Genomic DNA, 21020 nt, shown 5'->3' with positions numbered 1-21020 from the left:
CAAAAACGCACTTCTGCCTTGGAAACTTTGTATGTGTGAGTAATATGTAAGTGTAAGTAAGTAACACTATAATTATTTGCTAAAAATGACAAATGTGGTGCGACTTGTCCAGGGTGTACCCCGCCTTCCGCCCGTGTGCAGCTGGGATAGGCTCCAGCACCCCCCGCAACCCCGTATGGGACAAGCGGTATAAAATGGATGGATGGATGGACAAATGTGGTGTTTTAGACTGAAATATTGTTCAATAAATAACTCTTATTACACATGTCCAGCTTGTGTGCTATTGTGTGCTTAGCTGTTGAGTAGCTACTTGTAGCCAAAAACTTACCCTGTTTACCTTTTGTAAAGGATTTGACTAAAATACAAGAAAAGATTAACCTTGTGTGTTTATTGGAAGACATTTAGATGTACACTCTGCTTGCATCAGAGATTTTAAAAGGAAATCGATACAATCTGATACTTGTTTTTTAAAATCGGACCAACATCTGATATAAATTGTGGATTGGGACAACCCTATTTTTCAGTATTCTAATTGTTCTTAGTTAGTGAAGTGAATTATATTTATATAGCACTTTTCTCTAGTGACTCAAAGCGCTTTACATTGTGAAACCCAATATCTAATTACATTTAAACCAGTGTGGGTGGCACTGGGAGCAGGTAGGTAAAGTGTCTTGCCCAAGGACACAACGGCAGTGACTAGGATGGCAGAAGCGGGGATCGAACCTGCAACCCTCAAGTTGCTGGCACAGCCGCTCTACCAACCCAACAACGTTGTTGTGTCATTTCCCCCACACATTTACCAACCCATTCAAATCATTCCAGCATCAAAACATTCAGGCTAACAAGCTTCCACATCCCAAAAAGTGCCGCTTTTCCTGTAATTTCACATTTTCCGTACAGTTTTTACAAACTCCCAAAACCAGTGAAGTTGGCACGTTGTATAAATCGTAAATAAAAACAGAATACAATGATTTGCAAATCCTTTTCAACCTATAATCAATTGAATAGACTGCAAAGACTTCACCTTTGAACTGGAAATGTTATTTTTTGCAATTATTATACTTATTTGGAATTTGATGCCTGCAACAGGTTTCAAAAAAGCTGGCACATGTGGCAAAAAAGACTGCGATAGTTGAGGGATGCTCATCAAACACTTATTTGGAACATCCCACAGGTGAGCAGGCTAATTGGGAACAGGTGGGTGCCATGATTGGGTATCAAAGCAGCTTCCATGAAATGCTCAGTCATTCACAAACAAGGATGGGGCGAGGGTCACCACTTTGTCAACAAATGCGTGAGCAAATTGTCGAACAGTTTAAGAACAACATTTCTCAACCAGCTATTGCAAGGAATTTAGGGATTTCACCATCTATGGGTCTCAGACACGCGGCCCGCGAGACGTTATTTTGCGGCCCGCACCTTAATATGAAAATTTAATGTTAGTGCGGCCCGCGAGCGTCATACTTGCCAACCCTCCCGATTTTTCCGGGAGACTCCCGAATTTCAGGGCAACCATTCTCTCGAATGTCTTCACCCAAACAACAATATTAAGGGCGTGCCGTGATGTCACTGCCTTTAGCGCCCTCTACAACCTGTACAAACAGCGTGCCAGCCCAGTCACATGTTGTATTTGGCTTCTGTACACACACGTAAATGACTGCAAGACATACTTTGATCAACAGCCACACAGGTCACACTGAGGGTGGCCGTATAAACAAGTTTAACACTTTTACAAATATGCGCCACACTGTAAACCCACACCAAACAAGATAGACAAACACATTTCGGGAGAACATCCGCACATCCCATGCAGCCCTAACTCTTCCGGGCTACAATATACACCCCCGCTACTACCAAACCCCGCCCCCCCTCCGTGCGTCGGTTGAGGTGGCCGGGGTTTGGTGGTAGCGAGGGTGTATATTGCAGCCCGGAAGAGTTAGGGCTGCAAGGTGTTCCGGGTATTTGTTCTGTTGTGTTTATGTTGTCTTACGGTGCGGATGTCCTCTCGAAATGTGTTTGTCATTCTTGTTTGGTGTGGGTTCACAGTGTGGCGTATATTTGTAACAGTGATAAAGTTGTTTATACGGCCACCCTCAGTTTGACATGTATGGCTGTTGATCAAGTATGTCTTGCAGTCACTTACGTGTGTTTGTAGAAGCCTCATACAACATGTGACTGGGCCGGCACGCTGTTTGGATGGTGAAAAAGCGGACGCGACGACAGGTTGTAGAGGACGTTAAAGGCAGTGCTATCACGGCACGCCCTTAATATTATTGTCCGGGTGAAAATCGGGACAAATTCGAGGGAATGGTTGCCCCGGGAGATTGTCGGGAGGGGCACTGAAATTTGGGAGTCTCCCGGAAAAATCGGGAGGGTTGGCAAGTATGATAGCCATTCAAAGAAGATGAATTCATTAAAAAGTGCATGTTAGATTTTTTTAAGAAATATTTTCTTGCGGCCCAGCCTCACCCAGTTTCTGCATCTAGTGGCCCCCAGGTAAATTGAGTTTGAGACCCCTGATCTATGGTTTGTAATATCATCAAAAGGTTCAGAGAATCTGGAGAAATCACTGCACGTAAACGATGATATTACGGACCTTCGATCCCTCAGGCGGTACTGCATCAAAAAGCGACATCAGCGTGTAAAGGATATCACCACATGGGCTCAGGAACACTTCAGAAAACCACTGTCAGTAACTACAGTTTGTCGCTACATCTGTAAGTGCGAGTTAAAACTCTACAATGCAAAGCGAAAGCCATTTATCAACAACACCCAGAAACGCTGCCGGCTTCACTGGGCCCCGAGCTCGTCTAAGATGGACTGATGCCACATTTCAAATTGTATTTGGAAACTGTGGACGTCGTGTCCTCCGGACCAAAGAGGAAAAGAACCATCCGGATTGTTACAGGCACAGAGTTCAAAAGCCAGCATCTATGCCCAAGGCATGGGTAAGTGTGAAGGCAGTCACACGCAATGTTGACACAATTGACCTGCTGCAGTTTACATGGAATTTAAGTAATACAACACGTGTCTTGACACTACCTTTTGAAAATTGAACAAGTACATTTGACGTATAAAACACATTTTCTGATTCCTGTGCATGCGCGTGTGTGTCTGTCAGGTTGCAGCACGGCCGTGAATGACTTGGTTTATATCGTTGATGGCTCGTGGAGTGTCAGCTTTGCTGATTTCGAAACAGCCAAGCAATGGCTTATCAACATCACCAGCCAGTTTGACATCAACTCCCACTATACTCAGGTATAAGAAGAAAGCTGTGCAGTGGGGTGACGCTATACGTTTGTGTGTGGCGACAACAGAGCACCATTTGTGTCTTTTTGTGTGCGCTACAGGTGGCAGTGATCCAGTACAGTGACAACCCTCGACTGGAGATTCCACTGGGAAAACAACAAAGTGCTGCAGACCTAATCCGGGCCATAAAAGGCATCACTTACATGGGAGGAAACACACAGGTAGGTACAACAAATATCCATAGTATCGATACCAGGAGCGGTATCGGTATTGGACTTATACTAGTGCAGGGGTCGGCAACCTTTACCACTCAAAGAGCCATTTTGACACGTTTCACAAACTAAAGAAAACAATGGGAGCCACAAAACTCTTTTGTGCTATGTATAAACCAGGGGTCTCAGACACGCGGCCCGCACCTTAATATGAAAATTTGCGGCCCGCAAGTTTTATATGAATGCCGCTTGACAGGATCAGACTTGCCAACCCTCCCAATTTTTCCGGGAGACTCCCGAATTTCAGAGCAACTATTCTCTCGAATGTCTGTTAATTTTCACCCAAACAACAATAATAAGGGCGTGCTATGATGGCACTGCCTTTAGCGCCCTCTACAACCTGTACAAACAGCTTGCCAGCCCAGTCACATGTTGTATGCGGCTTCTGCAGACACACATGAGGTGTGTCAAAGGGTGCCCGTTTGAACAACTTTAACACTCTTACTAATATGCGCCACACTGTGAACCCACACCAAACAAGAATGACAAACACATTTCGGGAGAACATCTGCACCGTAACACAACATAAACACAACAGAACAAATACCCAGAATCCCATGCATCCCTAACTCTTCCGGGCTACATTATACACCCCCGCTACCACCAAACCCCCCCCCCCAAACCCGCCCACCTCAACCGACGTACGGAGAGGGGAGTGGGGTTTGGTGGTAGCGGGGGTGTATAATGTAGCCCGGAAGAGTTAGGGATGCATGGGATTCTGGGTATTTGTTCTGTTGTGTTTATGTTGTGTTACAGTGCGGATGTTCTCCCGAAATGTGTTTGTCATTCTTGTTTGGTGTGGGTTCACAGTGTGGCGCATATTAGTAAGAGTGTTAAAGTTGTTTATATCACAACCCTCAGTGTAACCTGTATGGCTATTGACCAAGTATGCCTTGCAGTCACTTACGTGTGTAAGCAGAGGTCGCATACTACATGTGACCGGGCCGGCTCGCAGATAGCATGGTGTAAAAGCGGACGCGACGACATGTTGTAGAGGACGTTAAAGGCAGTGCATCACGGCGCGCCCTCAATATTGTTGTCCGGGTGAAAATCGGAGAATGTTTGCCCCGGGAGATTTCCGAGAGAGGCACTGAAATCCGGAAACCTCCCGGAAAAATCGGGGGGGAGGGTCGGCAAGTATGCAGCTGAGCCGCATCAGAGTGGTCAAAGAGCCGTGGGTTGCCGACCCCTGTACTAGTGCAATGAGCTTTATATTTATCGGTTCTGTTGTTCATGTTGTTATATTGTTAAAATGGTATTATCTTTCATTTGCCGAAGTAATTGATATAATAAACGGGAATAAGGGATGACTTGTTAGGGGCGTCCCAATACAACCTTTTCACTTCCGATACGAAACCGACATTGCAGCCTTTACTATTGGCCGATACTGATATCAATCCAATATGATGTCCTTAGTGTGTGAATGTTGTCTGTCTATCTGTGTTGGCCCTGCCATGAGGTGGCGACTTGTCCAGGGTGTACCCTGTCTTCCTACTGAATGCAGCTAAGATAGGCTCCAGCACCCCCCACGACCCCAAAAGGGACAAGCGGTAGAAAATGGATGGATGGATAATACATACTTTTTACTTATTTTGTTGTGCAAATAAAAAAAAAACTTTAATCAAGTGATATATTGTTGTGATTAAGTGTGCTCTGCATGGTGGATAAGGTTAGTCTGTCTACTATTTGGCTGTTATATTTTGTTTTCTTACACTATCGTCTGCAAGCACGCATTCATTTCAATTCGTACGACGTGTTTGGCCGTTGTCAGGAAGTAGTCTTTGCCATTAAGTTGGATGTGCCGGTCTTGTCTTTTGCTGAGTTCTACAAAGTGGTTATACTTATTCCACACAAGTTGTTTGATTGTAACGTGCATCTTAGTTGTACTGCAGTTTTCATTATCAAATTTGGAGGTGCTGAAATTGCCATGTAAAATTGCTAATGCTATCGCAAATGTATATGGCAATTTATATGGCCAATATAAATTAGTATTGCGCTCGTGCATTTGTTTTAATGCATTTCTTTTTTGTTTGGAATGTCACAGAGAAGTTTGTAATGTATTTGATGAAAGTTATATTGAGATATGTTATTCTGTACGTTCACTTTTACAGTGATAAGCTAGCAGGAAGAGACGTTAGCAGAAGGAGAACAGACTGCTTGTATCTGAGTTGTAGTGTATGTATGTTGTAATTATTATTGCGATTATTATTACTTGGAAGTAGACTAATTACCGTGTTTTTCGGACTATAAGTCGCAGTTTTTTTCATAGTTTGGCCGGGCTCCAGTGCGACTTATATATGTTTTTTTCCTTTTTTATTATGCATTTTTGGCAGGTGCGACTTATACTCCGGTGCGACTTATACTCCGAAAAATACGGTATTAATTTTTTTTATAAAGTGTAGAGGTGGAACTTGATAAGTTTTGACGTCTTTTCAACATGCAAATGGCAAACTAATTTGGCTCCTTGGTGGTTGTTTGCTTTTGTTGATATTCAATTTGATCTTTGTTTATTATTGTATGCCGCTTATCCTCATTAGGGTCACGGCTGGATAGGCTGGAACCTATCTCAGCGAGGGTACATCTTAGACTGGTCGCCAGCCAATGGCAGGGCACATGTAGACAACCAACCATTCACACTCACATTCATACTTATGGACAATTTAACCTGACGTGTATGTTTTTGGAATGTGGGAGTAAGTCGCAGTTTCTGGAGAAAATCTGATCAAATTAATTATAATTTTTTCCTCAGGTTAAAAAAAAAGAAATGTGTGTGTATATACATATATATATATATATATATATATATATATATATATATATATATATATATATATATATATATGTATATATATATATATATATATATATATATATATATATATATATATATATATACATATATACAGTTGTGCTCATAAGTTTACATACCCTGTGGGAATTTACGATATCTTAGCCATTCTTCAGAGAATATGAATGATAACACAAAAGTCTTTCTTCCACACATAGTTAATTGTTGGGTGGAGCTATTTATTGGCAAACAACTGTCTTTACTCTTTTTAAATCTAAATGACAAAAGAAAGTACCCAAATGACCCTGATCAAAAGTTTACATACCCCAGTGAGTTTGACCTGATAACATGCACAAAAGTTGACACAAACAGGTTTGAATGGATAATCATGATTCCTATCCTCACCTGTGACCTGTCTGTCTGTAAATAGTGGGTGTGTTTTAAAGGTCAGTGAGTTTATGGGATTCTGAGAGACCGTTGCATCTTACATCCAGTGCTGCACAGACGTTTCTTGATTCTGAGTCATGGGGAAAGCAAAAAAGTTGTCAAAGGATCTGCGAGAAAAGGTAATTGAACTGCATAAAATACAAACCCCGTTTCCATATGAGTTGGGGAACTGTGTTAGATAGAAATATAAACGGAATACAATGATTTGCAAATCATTTTCAACCCATATTCAATTGAATGCACCACAAAGACAACATATTTGATGTTCAAACTCATAAACTTATTTTTTTTTTTTGAAAATAATAATTAACTTAAAATTTCATAGCTGCAACACGTGCCAAAGTAGTTGGGAAAGGGCATGTTCACCACTGTGTTACATGGCCTTTCCTTTTAACAACACTCAGTAAACATTTGGGGACTGAGGAGACACATTTTTTAAGCTTCTCAGGTGGAATTCTTTCTCATTCTTGCTTGACGTACAGCTTAAGTTGTTCCACAGTTTCCAAAAACAATTTGAAATGTGGACTCGTCAGACCACAGAACACTTTTCCACTTTGTATCAGTCCATCTTAGATGAGCTCAGGCCCAGCGAAGCCGACAGCGTTTCTGGGTGTTGTTGATAAACAGTTTTCGCCTTGCATAGGAGAGTTTTAACTTGCACTTACAGATGTAGCGACCAACTGTAGTTACTGACAGTGGGTTTCTGAAGTGTTCCTGAGCCCATGTGGTGATATCCTTTACACACTGATGTCGCTTGTTGATGCAGTACAGCCTGAGGGATCGAAGGTCACGGGCTTAGCTGCTTACGTGCAGTGATTTCTCCAGATTCTCTGAACCCTTTGATGATATTACGGACCGTAGATGATGAAATCCCTAAATTCCTTGCAATAGCTGGTTGAGAAAGATTTTTCTTAAACTGTTCAACAATTTGCTCACGCATTTGTTGACAAAGTGGTGACCCTGTTTATCAGTTTGAACATCAAATATGTTGTCTTTGTAGCATATTCAACTGAATATGGGTTGAAAATGATTTGCAAATCATTGTATTCCGTTTATATTTACATCTAACACAATTTCCCAACTCATATGGAAACGGGGTTTGTATGAATGAGTTATAAAAATGTGTCCATGGAGTTGAGGATGCCAATCAGCAGTGTTCAAACGCTGATTAAGAAGTGGAAAATGAGGGATTCCGTTGAAACCAAACCACAATCAGGGAGACCAGCAAAGATTTCAGCAACAACTGCCAGGAAAATTGTTCGAGATGCAAAGAAAAATCCACAAATAACTTCTGCTGAAATACAGCACTCTCTAAACAAAAGTGGTGTGGCTGTTTCAAGATGCACAATAAGGAGGCACTTGAAGAAAAATGGCCTGCATTGCCAGAATAAAGCCATTTCTGCGCAAATGTCACAAAGTATCCCGCTTATATTACGCCAAACAGCACAGAGACAAGCCTCAAAACTTCTGGAACAAAGTAATTTGGAGTGACGAGACCAAAATGGAACTTTTTGGCCACAACCATAAACGCCACATTTGGAGAGGAGTGAACAAGGCCTATGATGAAAGGAACACCATTCCTACTGCGAAACACGGAGGTGGATCACTGATGTTTTGGGGCTGTGTGAGCTACAAAGGCACAGGTAACTGTGAAAAATTTTTGGCAAGATGAATGCAGCAATTCTGGAGAAATATTTGCACTCATCAGCCCGGAAGCTGCGCATGGGACGTTTTTGGACATTCCAACATGACAATGATCCAAAACACAAGGCCAAGTTGACCTGTCATTGGCCACAGCAGAACAAAGTGAAGGTTCTGGAGTGGCCATCTCAATCTCCTGACCTCAATATCATTGAGCCACTCTGGGGAGATCTCTAACGTGCAGTTCATAGAACGGGAGGCTTTTTACTAAGAATAACAGCTTTGCTGTCATGTCTGTGTGATCATGTTTTGTTTTTGGACTTTTTGTGCACTTTTGTTTTGTTTTGTCACCATAGCAACCATTAGTTTTCACCTGTCACGTCACGCACCTGTTTCACGTTTTGAGTCACGCACCTGTTTTCGTTAATCATGTCTATAGTATTTAAGTTCATTGTTTTCAGTTTGTCGTTCTGACGACATCCCCACATTTATGCATCCTTTCTAACCCTGCTATCCTCTCGTTTCAAGCCCTGTTCACGGTCCCATGCCACAGTAAGTGTTTTGTTATTTCGTGTTCAGTTTCTGCCTTTGTGCAAGTTTTGTTTTCATTCGCCAAGTTTTTTTTACCTCCGCCATTGTGCGCGCTTGTGTTTACTTCCTTGTTTTGTAGTTATAGTGTTAAATAAAAATGTACTTACATTCCCGTCTCGCCCGAACCAACTTTCCGTTGCATCCCGGAAAAGCTAACACCCAAGACCAAGTCATGACAGTATGTCGTCAGCAGACCCGCTTTTCCGCACGAGAGTTGGACAATTTAGATGAGGCTTCTCCGTGCGATGGAAGAGGAAACTCTGCGCTACTCCTCCGTGGAGTACAGAGACTCCATTTGGTCCCAGGAATGCGGGAACGCAGCGCAGTGCTGGAAGCGCCGCTCCCGACGAAGGACTTCAGGAAGAACTTCCGCGAGCCGGCAGGACACGCCGCTCCCACAAGCCCCTCCCCCCCCGGGCGGAAGCAAGCAGCAGCCAGCTTCGCCCGGATGACGTCAAAGACCAGGATTTTTTTTTTCTGAATTCTTTTTCTTTTGATTCCCCGCTCCCCAGGACTCAAGCCACACCCAAGTCACACAAACATTTTTTTTCACCCACAAAATCACAGGTACAAAATAGACATTTTGGACAATTTAAAGGGGAAGTTTCTGCCTCCCTCCGCCCACCCCTAGAGAGAGTTCCAGACCGCAGGGAGCGCGTCTGTTATCCGCCCCTTGAGGGGGGGGCTAGGGCTGGGAATTGTTCAGGTGGGGTGGCTCAGCATCACCATGCCAAGCCACAGCCTCCAGCACGGCCGACTCCACCAGTCTTTCGACCTGCCAAGCCACAGCCTCCAGCACGGCCACTACCATCGGTCTTTCGCCATGCCAAGCCGCAACCCCCAGCTAGGCCACCTCTACCTGCACCAGTAGCTGCACCACGGCTAGCGCCAAGGCTAGCACCAGAGCCAAGGCTAGCACCAGTAGCAGCACCACGGCTAGCTGCTCCACGGCTAGCACCACGGCTAGCTGTACCACGGCTGGCACCTGTCGCTGCACCACGCCAAGACCCACCACGCCAAGTTCCACGCCAAGCTCCAGTGCTGCCAGTAGCTTCACCACGCCAAGACCCACCACGCCAAGACCCACCACGCCAAGTGCCGCCAGTCGCAGCTCCACGACGCCAAGTGCCGCCAGTCGCAGCTCCACGACGCCAAGTGCCGCCAGTCGCAGCTCAACGACGCCAAGTGCCACCAGTCGCAGCTCAACGACGGCAAGACCCAAGCCAAGACTCGCCATGCCAAGACCAAGACCCGCCATGCCAAGACCAAGACCCGCCATGCCAAGACCAAGACCAAGACCCGCCATGCCAAGACCAAGACCAAGACCCGCCATGCCAAGACCAAGACCAAGACCAAGACCCGCCATGCCAAGACCAAGACCCACGCCAAGACCCACACCTAGACCAAGACCGAGACCCACGCCTAGACCAAGACCAAGACCCACGCCTAGACCAAGACCAAGACCTACGCCTAGACCAAGACCAAGACCCACGCCTAGGCCAAGACCAAGACGCGCCACGCCGAGCTTCGCCGCCTGACGCGCCACGCCGAGCTTCGCTGCCTGCATCATCTGCTGCTTCCACGCCTGCCACGATGACGACGCGCATTAGTGGGAGAAAGGCTTTTGTGTTATCATTCATATTCTCTGAAGAATGGCCAATAAATCATACATTCTCCCAGAGTATGTAAACTTTTGAGCACAACTGTATATATAGTGAAGTGAAGTGAATTATATTTATATAGCGCTTTTCTCTAGTGACTCAAAGCGTTTTACCTAATGAAACCCAATATCTAAGTTACATTCAAACCAGTGTGGGTGGGCACTGGGAGCAGGTGGGTAAAGTGTCTTGCCCAAGGACACAACGGCAGTGACTAGGATGGCGGAAGCGGGGATCGAACCTGTAACCCTCAAGTTGCTGGCACGGCCGCTCTACCAACCGAGCTATACCGCCCCAAATACATATATATATATATATATATATATACATATATACTGTATATATATATATATATATATATATATATATATATATATATATTTTTTTTTTTCTACATTATTTTTTCATTGTCTTTATTATAATTTATAATCATGATTAACAAATTAAAGTCAATCAAGGATGTTGAAAAATGAGAAGTAAAACATATCGGTATCGGTATCGAAACTACAATACTGGTTTTGAAAACATTATACAGAATACAGATTGATACCAACATTTGCAGTATTACCTCCTTAGGCTTTCATAGTCAAGATCAGGCTACATGTTTTATAAATACAATATGACAGTGAAATAAAAAAATTCATTATTCTTATTTTGAGTTATTTACTGGAGGAAAATGCCAAATGATATACAACATCCAGTTTTCATAAATATTATTGCTGTGCCAGCCTTAGCTTGATTTCCTTTTTGTGCTACTACATGAGTACCGTATTTTTCGGACTATAAGTTGCAGTTTTTTTAATAGTTTGGCCGGGCTCCAGTGCGACTTATATATGTTTTTTTCCTTCTTTATTATGCATTTTCGGCAGGTGCGACTTATACTCCGGTGCGACTTATACTCCGAAAAATACGGTACTTACCAGTGTACTTGTATACAATATTTAGACAATCTGGAAGGTTTCTGCTCTGGGAGTGTTTTTTGTCACTGTAATTGCTTGCTTCTGTGACCGTGAGGTCTTAAAGCTTCTCTAAAACGTTGTTCTGCAGACGGGGAGAGCCATCAGGTTTGCTGTGGACCACGTTTTCTCCACCTCCCAACGAGCCAGCCCAGTCAAGAACCGCATTGCCGTGGTGGTCACAGATGGCAAATCCCAGGATGACATAGTAAAAACTTACAGAACTTACAAAATGTTGGGGATATTTGTTTTTTGGGTGATATTTCAGAAATAAAATCAAAATGTATTATAAACTTGTAGGGCGAGGGCCGCAGCGTTACTCGGTTGTAATACACTTTTCCACCACTTGTGGCAGTAATGACAATATCAAACTAACAGAAGAAGTCTGGAGCTAAAGTAATAGAGAAGTTTCTTAAAGGCCTACTGAAACCCACTACTACCGACCACGCAGTCTGATAGTTTATATATCAATGATGAAATCTTAACATTGCAACACATGCCAATACGGCCGGGTTAACTTATAAAGTGCAATTTTAAATTTCCTGCGGAACTTCCGGTTGAAAACGTCTAGGTATGATGACGTATGCGCGTGACGTCGATGGTTGAAACGGAAGTATTGGGACGCCATTGTATCCAATACAAAAAGCTCAGTTTTCATCGCAAAATTCCACAGTATTCTGGACATCTGTGTTGGTGAATCTTTTGCAATTTGTTTAATGAACAATGGAGACAGCAAAGAAGAAAGCTGTAGATGCGATCGGTGTATTAGCGTCTGACTACATCAACACAACCAGGAGGACTTTGACTTGGATAGCAGACGCGCTATCCGACACTAGCCGCCGATCGCATCGATGATCGGGTGAAGTCCTTCGTCGCTCCGTCAATCGCTGGAACGCAGGTGAGCTTCGGTGTTGATGAGCAGATGAGAGCTGGCGTAGGTGGAGAGCTAATGTTTTTATCATGGCTCTGTCGAGGTCCATAGCTAAGTTAGATTCAATGGCGTCGTTAGCAACAGCATTGTTAAGCTTCGCCAGGCTGGAAAGCATTAACCGTGTAGTTACAGGTCCATGGTTTAATAGTATTGTTGATTTTCTGTCTATCCTTCCAGTCAGGGGTTTATTTATTTTGTTTCTATCTGCAGTTAAGCCCGATGCTATCACGTTAGCTCCGTAGCTAAAGTGCTTCACCGATGTATTGTCGTGGAGATAAAAGTCACTGTGAATGTCCATTTCGCGTTCTCGACTCTCATTTTCAAGAGGATATAGTATCCGAGGTGGTTTAAAATACAAATCCGTGATTCACAATAGAAAAAGGAGAGAGTGTGGAATCCAATGAGCCCTTGTACTTAAGTTACGGTCAGAGTGAAAAAAGATGCATCCTGCACTGCACTCTAATACTTCACTCTCACATTCCTCAGCCACAAATCTTTCATCCTGGCTCAAATTAATGGGGTAATCGTCGCTTTCTCGGTCCCAATCGCTCTCGCTGCTGGTGTAAACAATGGGGAAATGTGAGGAGACTTTCAACTTGTGACGTCACGCTACTTCCAGTACAGGCAAGGCTTTTTTTTATCGGCGACCAAAAGTTGCAAACTTTATCGTCGTTGTTCTATACTAAATCCTTTCAGCAAAAATATGGCAATATCGCGAAATTATCAAGTATGACACATAGAATGGATCTGCTATCCCCGTTTAAATGAAAAACATTCATTTCAGTAGGCCTTTAAGCACACAAATTATGACTAAAGTGGTGAACCTGTATTATCATTTGCTTTTAAATTTCAGTTTAGTTTATTATACATATTTATTATTATTATTAGTTATTAAGTTGAAATGCAATTATTTTAGCACTGCGTAATTTTATGTAGATTTTTTCATCAGTTTTTAATTATTCCATTCTTATGCAGTTTGTTTGATTGGTATTTATTTTTGCAATCAGCCTGACCTAAGCCTTGATAATAAACTTTGTGATTAACACATGGTTTATTATCATTTGTTAAACTGCAAGTAGGTTAGATATAATTATTTAATACGATCAAAATCAAGAGTAAGATTACTAATTCAGTGTTAATATTTGAGTGGGCACGGGCCCTTCAGTAATGCAAAAGTTGGGCCCTGAGGTCAAAAAGGTTAGAACCTCTGTTTTAGAGGAATTTAACTCAGACTCCTCTAAACTTTTAAATGTACATGTCCAACTGCTGAACAGAAACTAATGTGTGGTTTTGGTGTCGTGTGTAATGGTACAGTGGAGAAGGAGACGGCACTGAGACAGGGGCGTCGCTTAGCCTTAGGCGTGTTTATTAGTACAAGAATATGATGTGTGTGAAACTAACCAAAATGTGTGGTGTGCGATTATGTGCTTAAATTGAGATAATTGCCACAAAATGCAAGGTCCTGTTTCCCCAAAAAGCAAGTGGCATTTACCAGGTCTTTTAATATCTCACGATTTTCCTTTAAATTGGCATTGTGGATGCTGATATTTAGTCTCATTTAGAGCCAGATCAATACGTGATATTCCAAACGTTTTAAAAGAAATCTGACCTTTTTGAATGTGGGCAGATGAGCTTTCATGTTTTTCGATGCTTCTCGGCAGGTTTTCCAGATCCATCCCATCCATCCATTTTCTACGGCTTGTCCCTCTCGGGGTTGCGGGGGGTGCTGGAGCCTATCTCAGCTGCATTTGGGCGGAAGGCAGCGTACACCCTGGACAAGTCGCCACCTCAGTATACCCCATTTGGGTCCAAATACGGTCACTCGTTGAGAACATATGGCAGGGAAAGCAATAAAGACGTTTTTTGTAGCACAGCCACAAACCCTTTCTTTTCCAGTATACCAATCCTTTTTGAAATGAACGCGTTATTTTCTGTCCTCGGACCACACACGTTTGAATCAAATCTGGCAGCTCTGGCGTTGGTCTCCCAGTATTAATGACTCCTTGCTTTGATTGAAAGTCCAGTCTTGAAAAATTCCTTATTTTAGAAATCAAATCCTCCATTTTTAGGGCGAAAAAGCATCACAGTTTGCCGGCGGTGTAGCAGTTGTTGTCTGTTGTTTTCTTCTTCTACTTCTTAAGGGTTAACCAGTGTTGGCAGTTCATGAACTTTTGATATATCGCCCCCTACTGTGAGGCAGAGGTACTTGCTGCCTCATGGCCCGCCTTTTCCCCGTGGCAACAAGCACGCGCCTCCTCGCATGCACATGCTCAATACACTTTGTGTGTAGACGTGGAGGCACCACCTGTGTCTGCCTCACTTCTCGTCTGCCGCGTTATTTTCATCAGGAAACATGGAATTTCTGCGATTTTGACCATGAAAATGATCAAAATATACAGAATCCACACCAAAATCACATAGAAAGCATAGACCAAAAGAGAAACATTAAAACGTATTTTTTTTATTACTTCGTTAGGGACAAGCGTGGAAAATGGATGGATGGTTAAGCCTTTTACCCTCCTGGTGGCAAGGTGAGGCACTGCCTCACTTGCCTCCCCTGACAGCACGTCACTGATATGGTCCCTTTAAGTCAACTATTCCAGTTAATCAGTTTAAGCCACATAAAAACGCATGTGTGATAAAGTTTTACACCACAACACGTCGTGACTCCACAGCTCTCTTAGTGCCAGCCGATTCCAAGTCTCCTGTTAAGGTGTCAGCGCAAGACCAGGCTCTTTACAAAAGTCTTGAGGACAGCCAGTAAGCGCCATATTTCCTTAGATTTTTTGGTTAGACCAAGGGTCGGCAACCCAAAATGTTGAAAAAAACCATATTGGACCAAAAATACAAAAAAAAAAAATTGTCTGGAGCTGCAAAAAATTAAAAGCCTTGTATAAGTGTTATAATGAAGACAACACATGATGTAAGTGTCTATATTAGCTATATTAGTCTACTATCAAAGGCTCACGCAAATATTCGTTGACAGAAATGTTGTATTTTATTTTTTATTTTACATATTTTTGCAACATTGGACATTTTTAGTAAAATGGAAGCTTTTCACAGGATGAGATAACTTCTGGAATTTACTGGCTCAGAAAGGCCAACGATATAGATGTGTGTGTCCAACTTAAAGGAAACGGCAGGCTGTCTTCTTCTAATGGATTTATTACAATCTTTGCAAATCGGGTAACATTTGTTGTGGTCTGGACCAACACGGCATACAAACAACTATCAGAAATGCAGCCAATATTACATACACATAATGTGTCATGAGACTTGCAAATATAACTTAAATACACATGCGTGGGAAATTAAATGAGCTTAAATATACCTAGAAATGAGGTATAATGATGCAATATGTACATACAGCTAGCCTAAATAGCATGTTAGTAACCGATTAGCTTGCAGCGATGGATAGACCAAATATGCCTGATAAGCACTCCAGCAAATCAATAACATCAACAAAGCTCACCTTTGTGCATTCACGCACAGCATAAAACGTTTGGTGAACAAAATGAGACAAAGGAGTGGCATAAAACACGTCTTTCTGTGGCAGCATCGGAGAAAGTTGTACAAGTAAACAAACTACGATGAATCGCTGAAATTAGTAGGACCAAACGGTGCTTGCCAAATACTCTCATCAGTGAAGCATGTATAACATAAATGGTGGAATTTCTAACAATTAAGAAGGTTTGTGTCATGTTTGTTCTCCTACAGAAAATATATTAAAACAAAAAATAAAAATAAATCTTCATTTTTTTCCATTTTCACACATCTCTGAAAGAGGTCCAGGGAGCCACTAGGGCGGCGCTAAAGAGCTGCATGCGGCTCGAGAGCTGCGGGTTGCTGACCCCCGGGTTAGACCAAGCAGTGTTGTGGGTTCAGTGACACTCTGGAAACAGGAATTAAGGCTTTTACTTGATTGGATTATTACTGTTTGCTAAAACCTACTTTAGCTCTATGGTGACTTTTTTGCAGCCGTACTTAATAAAAAAAAACAGACTGATTCAAGAGTAATCGTTCTAAATCCAAGACAGTCTGTGAAAACCAAGACACATTTTTGGTGGAAAATGTCGCCTTAAAACGAATCAGAATAAAACCAGGGTTTATGAAAACCAAACTATGACTGTATGATGAAATGTTTGTTAATTCCAATGTAAAAATACACGTCTTATTTCCTGAGGTGGATGCCAGTATGGAGGCGCGGGCTCAGAGCATTACCGTGTTTGCAGTCGGAGTCGGAGATGAGATCGCCAACTCTGAGCTTGTTTCCATTGCCAACAAACCATCTTCCACATATGTTCTGTATGCCGAAGACTACACCACCATTGACCGCATCCGAGACTCCATGGAGCAGAAACTCTGTGAAGGTCAGAATATTTACACATTTTTCTTCATTTATAATTTGTCCAATTGTACAACACTTTTAATGGCAGAGAAAATAAAAACGTTGTGCTCGACTTTAAGGGTACGTTCAGAAACATCATGTTTGGTCAATGAAACACACTCTATAGTCCCTGTGCTTCGCTACTACGGTTTGTTTAATCAAGTGTGGATGTCACTTGCACATGACCTAAAACAGGTGATGGTTAGCAAAACAGAACGAAAAGTGAAAATCATCCAAAAACTACAGTTGTATGAATGGAGAGTAGATTGTTATTTTGAAAAAAGGGGTCGTGTTGCTCATTACAGTTCAGTGAAGTCGTTGGAAACGGCATCTGTGTAGGAGTAACCTCAGTAACATTTTTGCAGTCATTATAAAATGTATATCCTTTTTGTTACGTTCAAGCTAGTAAAATCTCAACTGGTGAAAATTCTATACAAACCATACAAACAAAACAATTATTTAAGCGTATACTGTATGTTATGGACAGGACAAGATTTAATAAATAAATACATCTTTAAAGACTTACTGAAATGCGATTTTCTTATTTAAACGGGGATAGGAGGTCCATTCTATGTGTCATACTTGATCATTTCGCGATATTGCCATATTTTTGCTGAAAGGATTTAGTAGAGAACATCGACGATAAAGTTCGCAACTTTTGGTCGCTGATAAAAAAGCCTTGCCTGTACCGGAAGTAGCAGACGATATGCGCGTGACGTCACAGGTTGCGGAGCTCCTCACATCTGCACATTGTTTACAATCATGGCCACCAGCAGCGAGAGCGATTCGGACCGAGAAAGCGACGATTTCCCCATTAGTTTGAGCGTGGATGAAAGATTCGTGGATGAAGAAAGTGAGAGTGAAGGACTAGAGGGCAGTGGGAGCGATTCAGATAGGGAAGATGCTGTGAGAGGCGGGTGGGACCTGATATTCAGCTGGGAATGACTAAAACAGTAAATAAACACAAGACATATATATACTCTATTAGCCACAACACAACCAGGCTTATATTTAATAAGCCACAAATTAATCCCGCATAACAAACACCTCCCCCCTCCCGTCCATATAACCCGCCAATACAACTCAAACACCTGCACAACACACTCAATCCCACAGCCCAAAGTACCATTCACCTCCCCAAAGTTCATACAGCACATATATTTCCCCAAAGTCCCCAAAGTTACGTACGTGACATGCACATAGCGGCACGCACGTACGGGCAAGCGATCAAATGTTTGGAAGCCGCAGCTGCATGCGTACTCACGGTACCGCGTCTGCGTATCCAACTCAAAGTCCTCCTGGTAAGAGTCTCTGTTGTCCCAGTTCTCCACAGGCCAATGGTAAAGCTTGACTGTCATCTTCCGGGAGCGTAAACAATGAATCACCGGCTGTGTTATCCGGCAAAACAGTCAGGGGGTGCATTCTACGGCGGGGGTGCGTTATCCAGCACAACACCTGCCGCAATACACCGCTTCCCACCTACAGCTTTCTTCTTTGCTGTCTCCATTGTTCATTGAACAAATTGCAAAATATTCACCAACACAGATGTCCAGAATACTGTGGAATTTTGCGATGAAAACAGACGACTTAATAGCTGGCCACCATGCTGTCCCAAAATGTCCGCTACAATCCGTGACGTCACGCGCTGACGTCATCATACCGAGATGTTTTCAGCAGTATATTCCGCGCGAAATTTAAAATTGCACGTTAGTAAACTAACCCGGCCGTATTGGCATGTGTTGCAATGTTAAGATTTCATCATTGATATATAAACTATCAGACTGCGTGGTCGGTAGTAGTGGGTTTCAGTAGGTCTTTAAATTATTCCTTAAATGTGTAATTAAGTACACAGTAATTCAGGACCATTCAACTACATAATGAAGAGGGCCGCAGTTTCAAGAGCCCAAGGGGTCAGGAGCTGTATATCGAAATGTGGATGTTTCGTCAGAACGTGCCTCCGCAGGTTATATTTACCCCCCCCCACATATGCGATCCTCTCCAAGGTTTCTCATAGTCATTCACATCGACGTCCCACTGGGGTGAGTTTTTCCTTGCCCTTATGTGGGCTTTGTACCAAGGATGTCGTTGTGGCTTGTGCAGCCCTTTGAGACACTTGTGATTTAGGGCTATATAAATAAACATTGATTGATCATTGATTGATTGAATTGCAAAGTAAACACCGCAATGTCAATAAATTCATTATTCTGCCCTCGCTGCTTGTTTACAGCGTGTGCAGCTAGTTAACTGTATGAAGAAAAGGAAGCTCCAGTTTTTGTTGAGGAATTTTTAAATTAATTTATTTTCTTAGTTTTATTTCTTTACACTTCTTCCTTCGTTTAGGCCTGTTGAACTGAGAATATAAACATGAAATAAACTTAACAAAATGTATAACGTCCGTTGTGTATTTTACAAAAATAATTACCATTGTGTATTTTACATGTATAAAATAGAAGGTTTACTGTTAATATAGTCACGCAATAAACAACAAATGTTTATTACGCATATAGAAATTACACAACTTTCACACACCAAACATTGTATGTGACTTATCACTGTTAACGCCCTCTACTGGACAAATTTAGCACTACATGTATTAAACAAGGTTTGATCGTAAAAACAACACAACCACGAAATACAAAAGACATCACAAAGTCAGCAAATTCAATACAGAACAAACCAAATATATTTATGCACAAATTATATCTACTTACAAATGTTTGACCAAGTTTTGTGATGAAGTTTACATGCTGTACCATTGTTGCTGCTTGTCTGGATCAATGTGTCCGTCGCTTAAAAGGTCCACCAGAAAACAATGACTCGAGCATTTGCTCGGGGCAGAACATTCATACTTTGCAAAAATCTGACTTTTAATGCTGCTTCATTGTGACATATATGCCTCACTGTAGGAGTAATGCATACATGATCAACCCGAGATTTAATGGTTTCATCGAGCCTATTTGGGTGTTGTTTGATGGGCCAAATGAAAAGTTTAGGTGGGCCGAATGTGGCGCGCGGGCCGGCAGTTGAATAGTCCTGCAGTAATTGGAATTAAATACATTACATTAACAAGTTATTAAATGTGTCATAAATGTGTTTAACCGAATAGTACAATTTAATTATATAATAACTTAATTATTTCAATATCTAAATGATTTAATCATTAATTATTAGGGATGTCCGATAATGGCTTTTTGCCGATATCCGATATTCCGATATTGTCCAACTCTTTAATTACCAATACCGATATCAACCGATACCGATATCAACCGATATATACAGTCGTGGAATTAACACATTATTATGACTAATTTGGACAACCAGGTATGGTGAAGATAAGGTACTTTTAAAAAATAATAATAAAATAAGATAAATAAATTAAAAACATTTTCTTGAATAAAAAAGAAAGTAAAACAATATAAAAACCGTTACATAGAAACGAGTAATTAATGAAAATGAGTAAAATTAACTGTTAAAGGTTAGTACTATTAGTGGACCAGCAGCACGCACAATCATGTGTGCTTACGGACTGTATCCCTTGCAGACTGTATTGATATATATTGATATATAATGTAGGAACCAGAATATTAATAACAGAAAGAAACAACCCTTTTGTGTGAATGAGTGTGAATGAGTGTAAATGGGGGAGGGAGGGTTTTTGGGTTGGTGCACTAATTGTAAGTGTATCTTATGTGTTTTATGTTGATTTAATAAAAAAAAACAAAAAAAACAACAACAAAAAAACCTGATACCGATAATAAAAAAAACGATACCAATAATTTCCGATATTACATTTTAACGCATTTATCGGCCGATAATTTCGGCAGGCCGATATTATCGGACATCCCTATTAATTATTGATGTCACTATTTCATGATTTAATTAATTATTTCACAATTTTTTCATGTATTTAATGAAACCATGTAACAGCACTTCATGCATTTATTTTTGTATTTCAAACTCACCCATCAAAGTCAGTGTTAGGAAACCCGTTGGAGTGGTTGTCATTTGACAGTCAGGTGACTATACCAGAAATTACTTCCCTCAAAATGGCTTAGTGATGTCTAGCTTGTTTGCTATTGTGTGCTTGGCTGTTGTGTAGC

General features: G+C 41.8%; 1 protein-coding gene across 1 annotated transcript in view; it reads left to right on the top strand.

Moving 5' to 3' along the window:
* Window positions 1-21020, top strand: part of LOC133609133 (collagen alpha-1(XXI) chain-like) — a 92488-nt gene that overhangs the window by 46854 nt on the left and 24614 nt on the right. The window contains exons 4-7 of the mRNA XM_061964638.2: window positions 3122-3258; window positions 3351-3470; window positions 11694-11810; window positions 16717-16903. Of these exons, the coding sequence (XP_061820622.1) occupies window positions 3122-3258; window positions 3351-3470; window positions 11694-11810; window positions 16717-16903 (561 nt within the window). The remainder of the gene's footprint in view (window positions 1-3121; window positions 3259-3350; window positions 3471-11693; window positions 11811-16716; window positions 16904-21020) is intronic.

Source organism: Nerophis lumbriciformis, linkage group LG07 (genome assembly GCF_033978685.3).
Source record: "Nerophis lumbriciformis linkage group LG07, RoL_Nlum_v2.1, whole genome shotgun sequence".
Lineage (NCBI taxonomy): Eukaryota > Metazoa > Chordata > Actinopteri > Syngnathiformes > Syngnathidae > Nerophis > Nerophis lumbriciformis.
The sequence above is the reverse complement of the archived record's forward strand: the minus strand, read 5'-3'. Positions and strand labels throughout refer to the sequence as shown.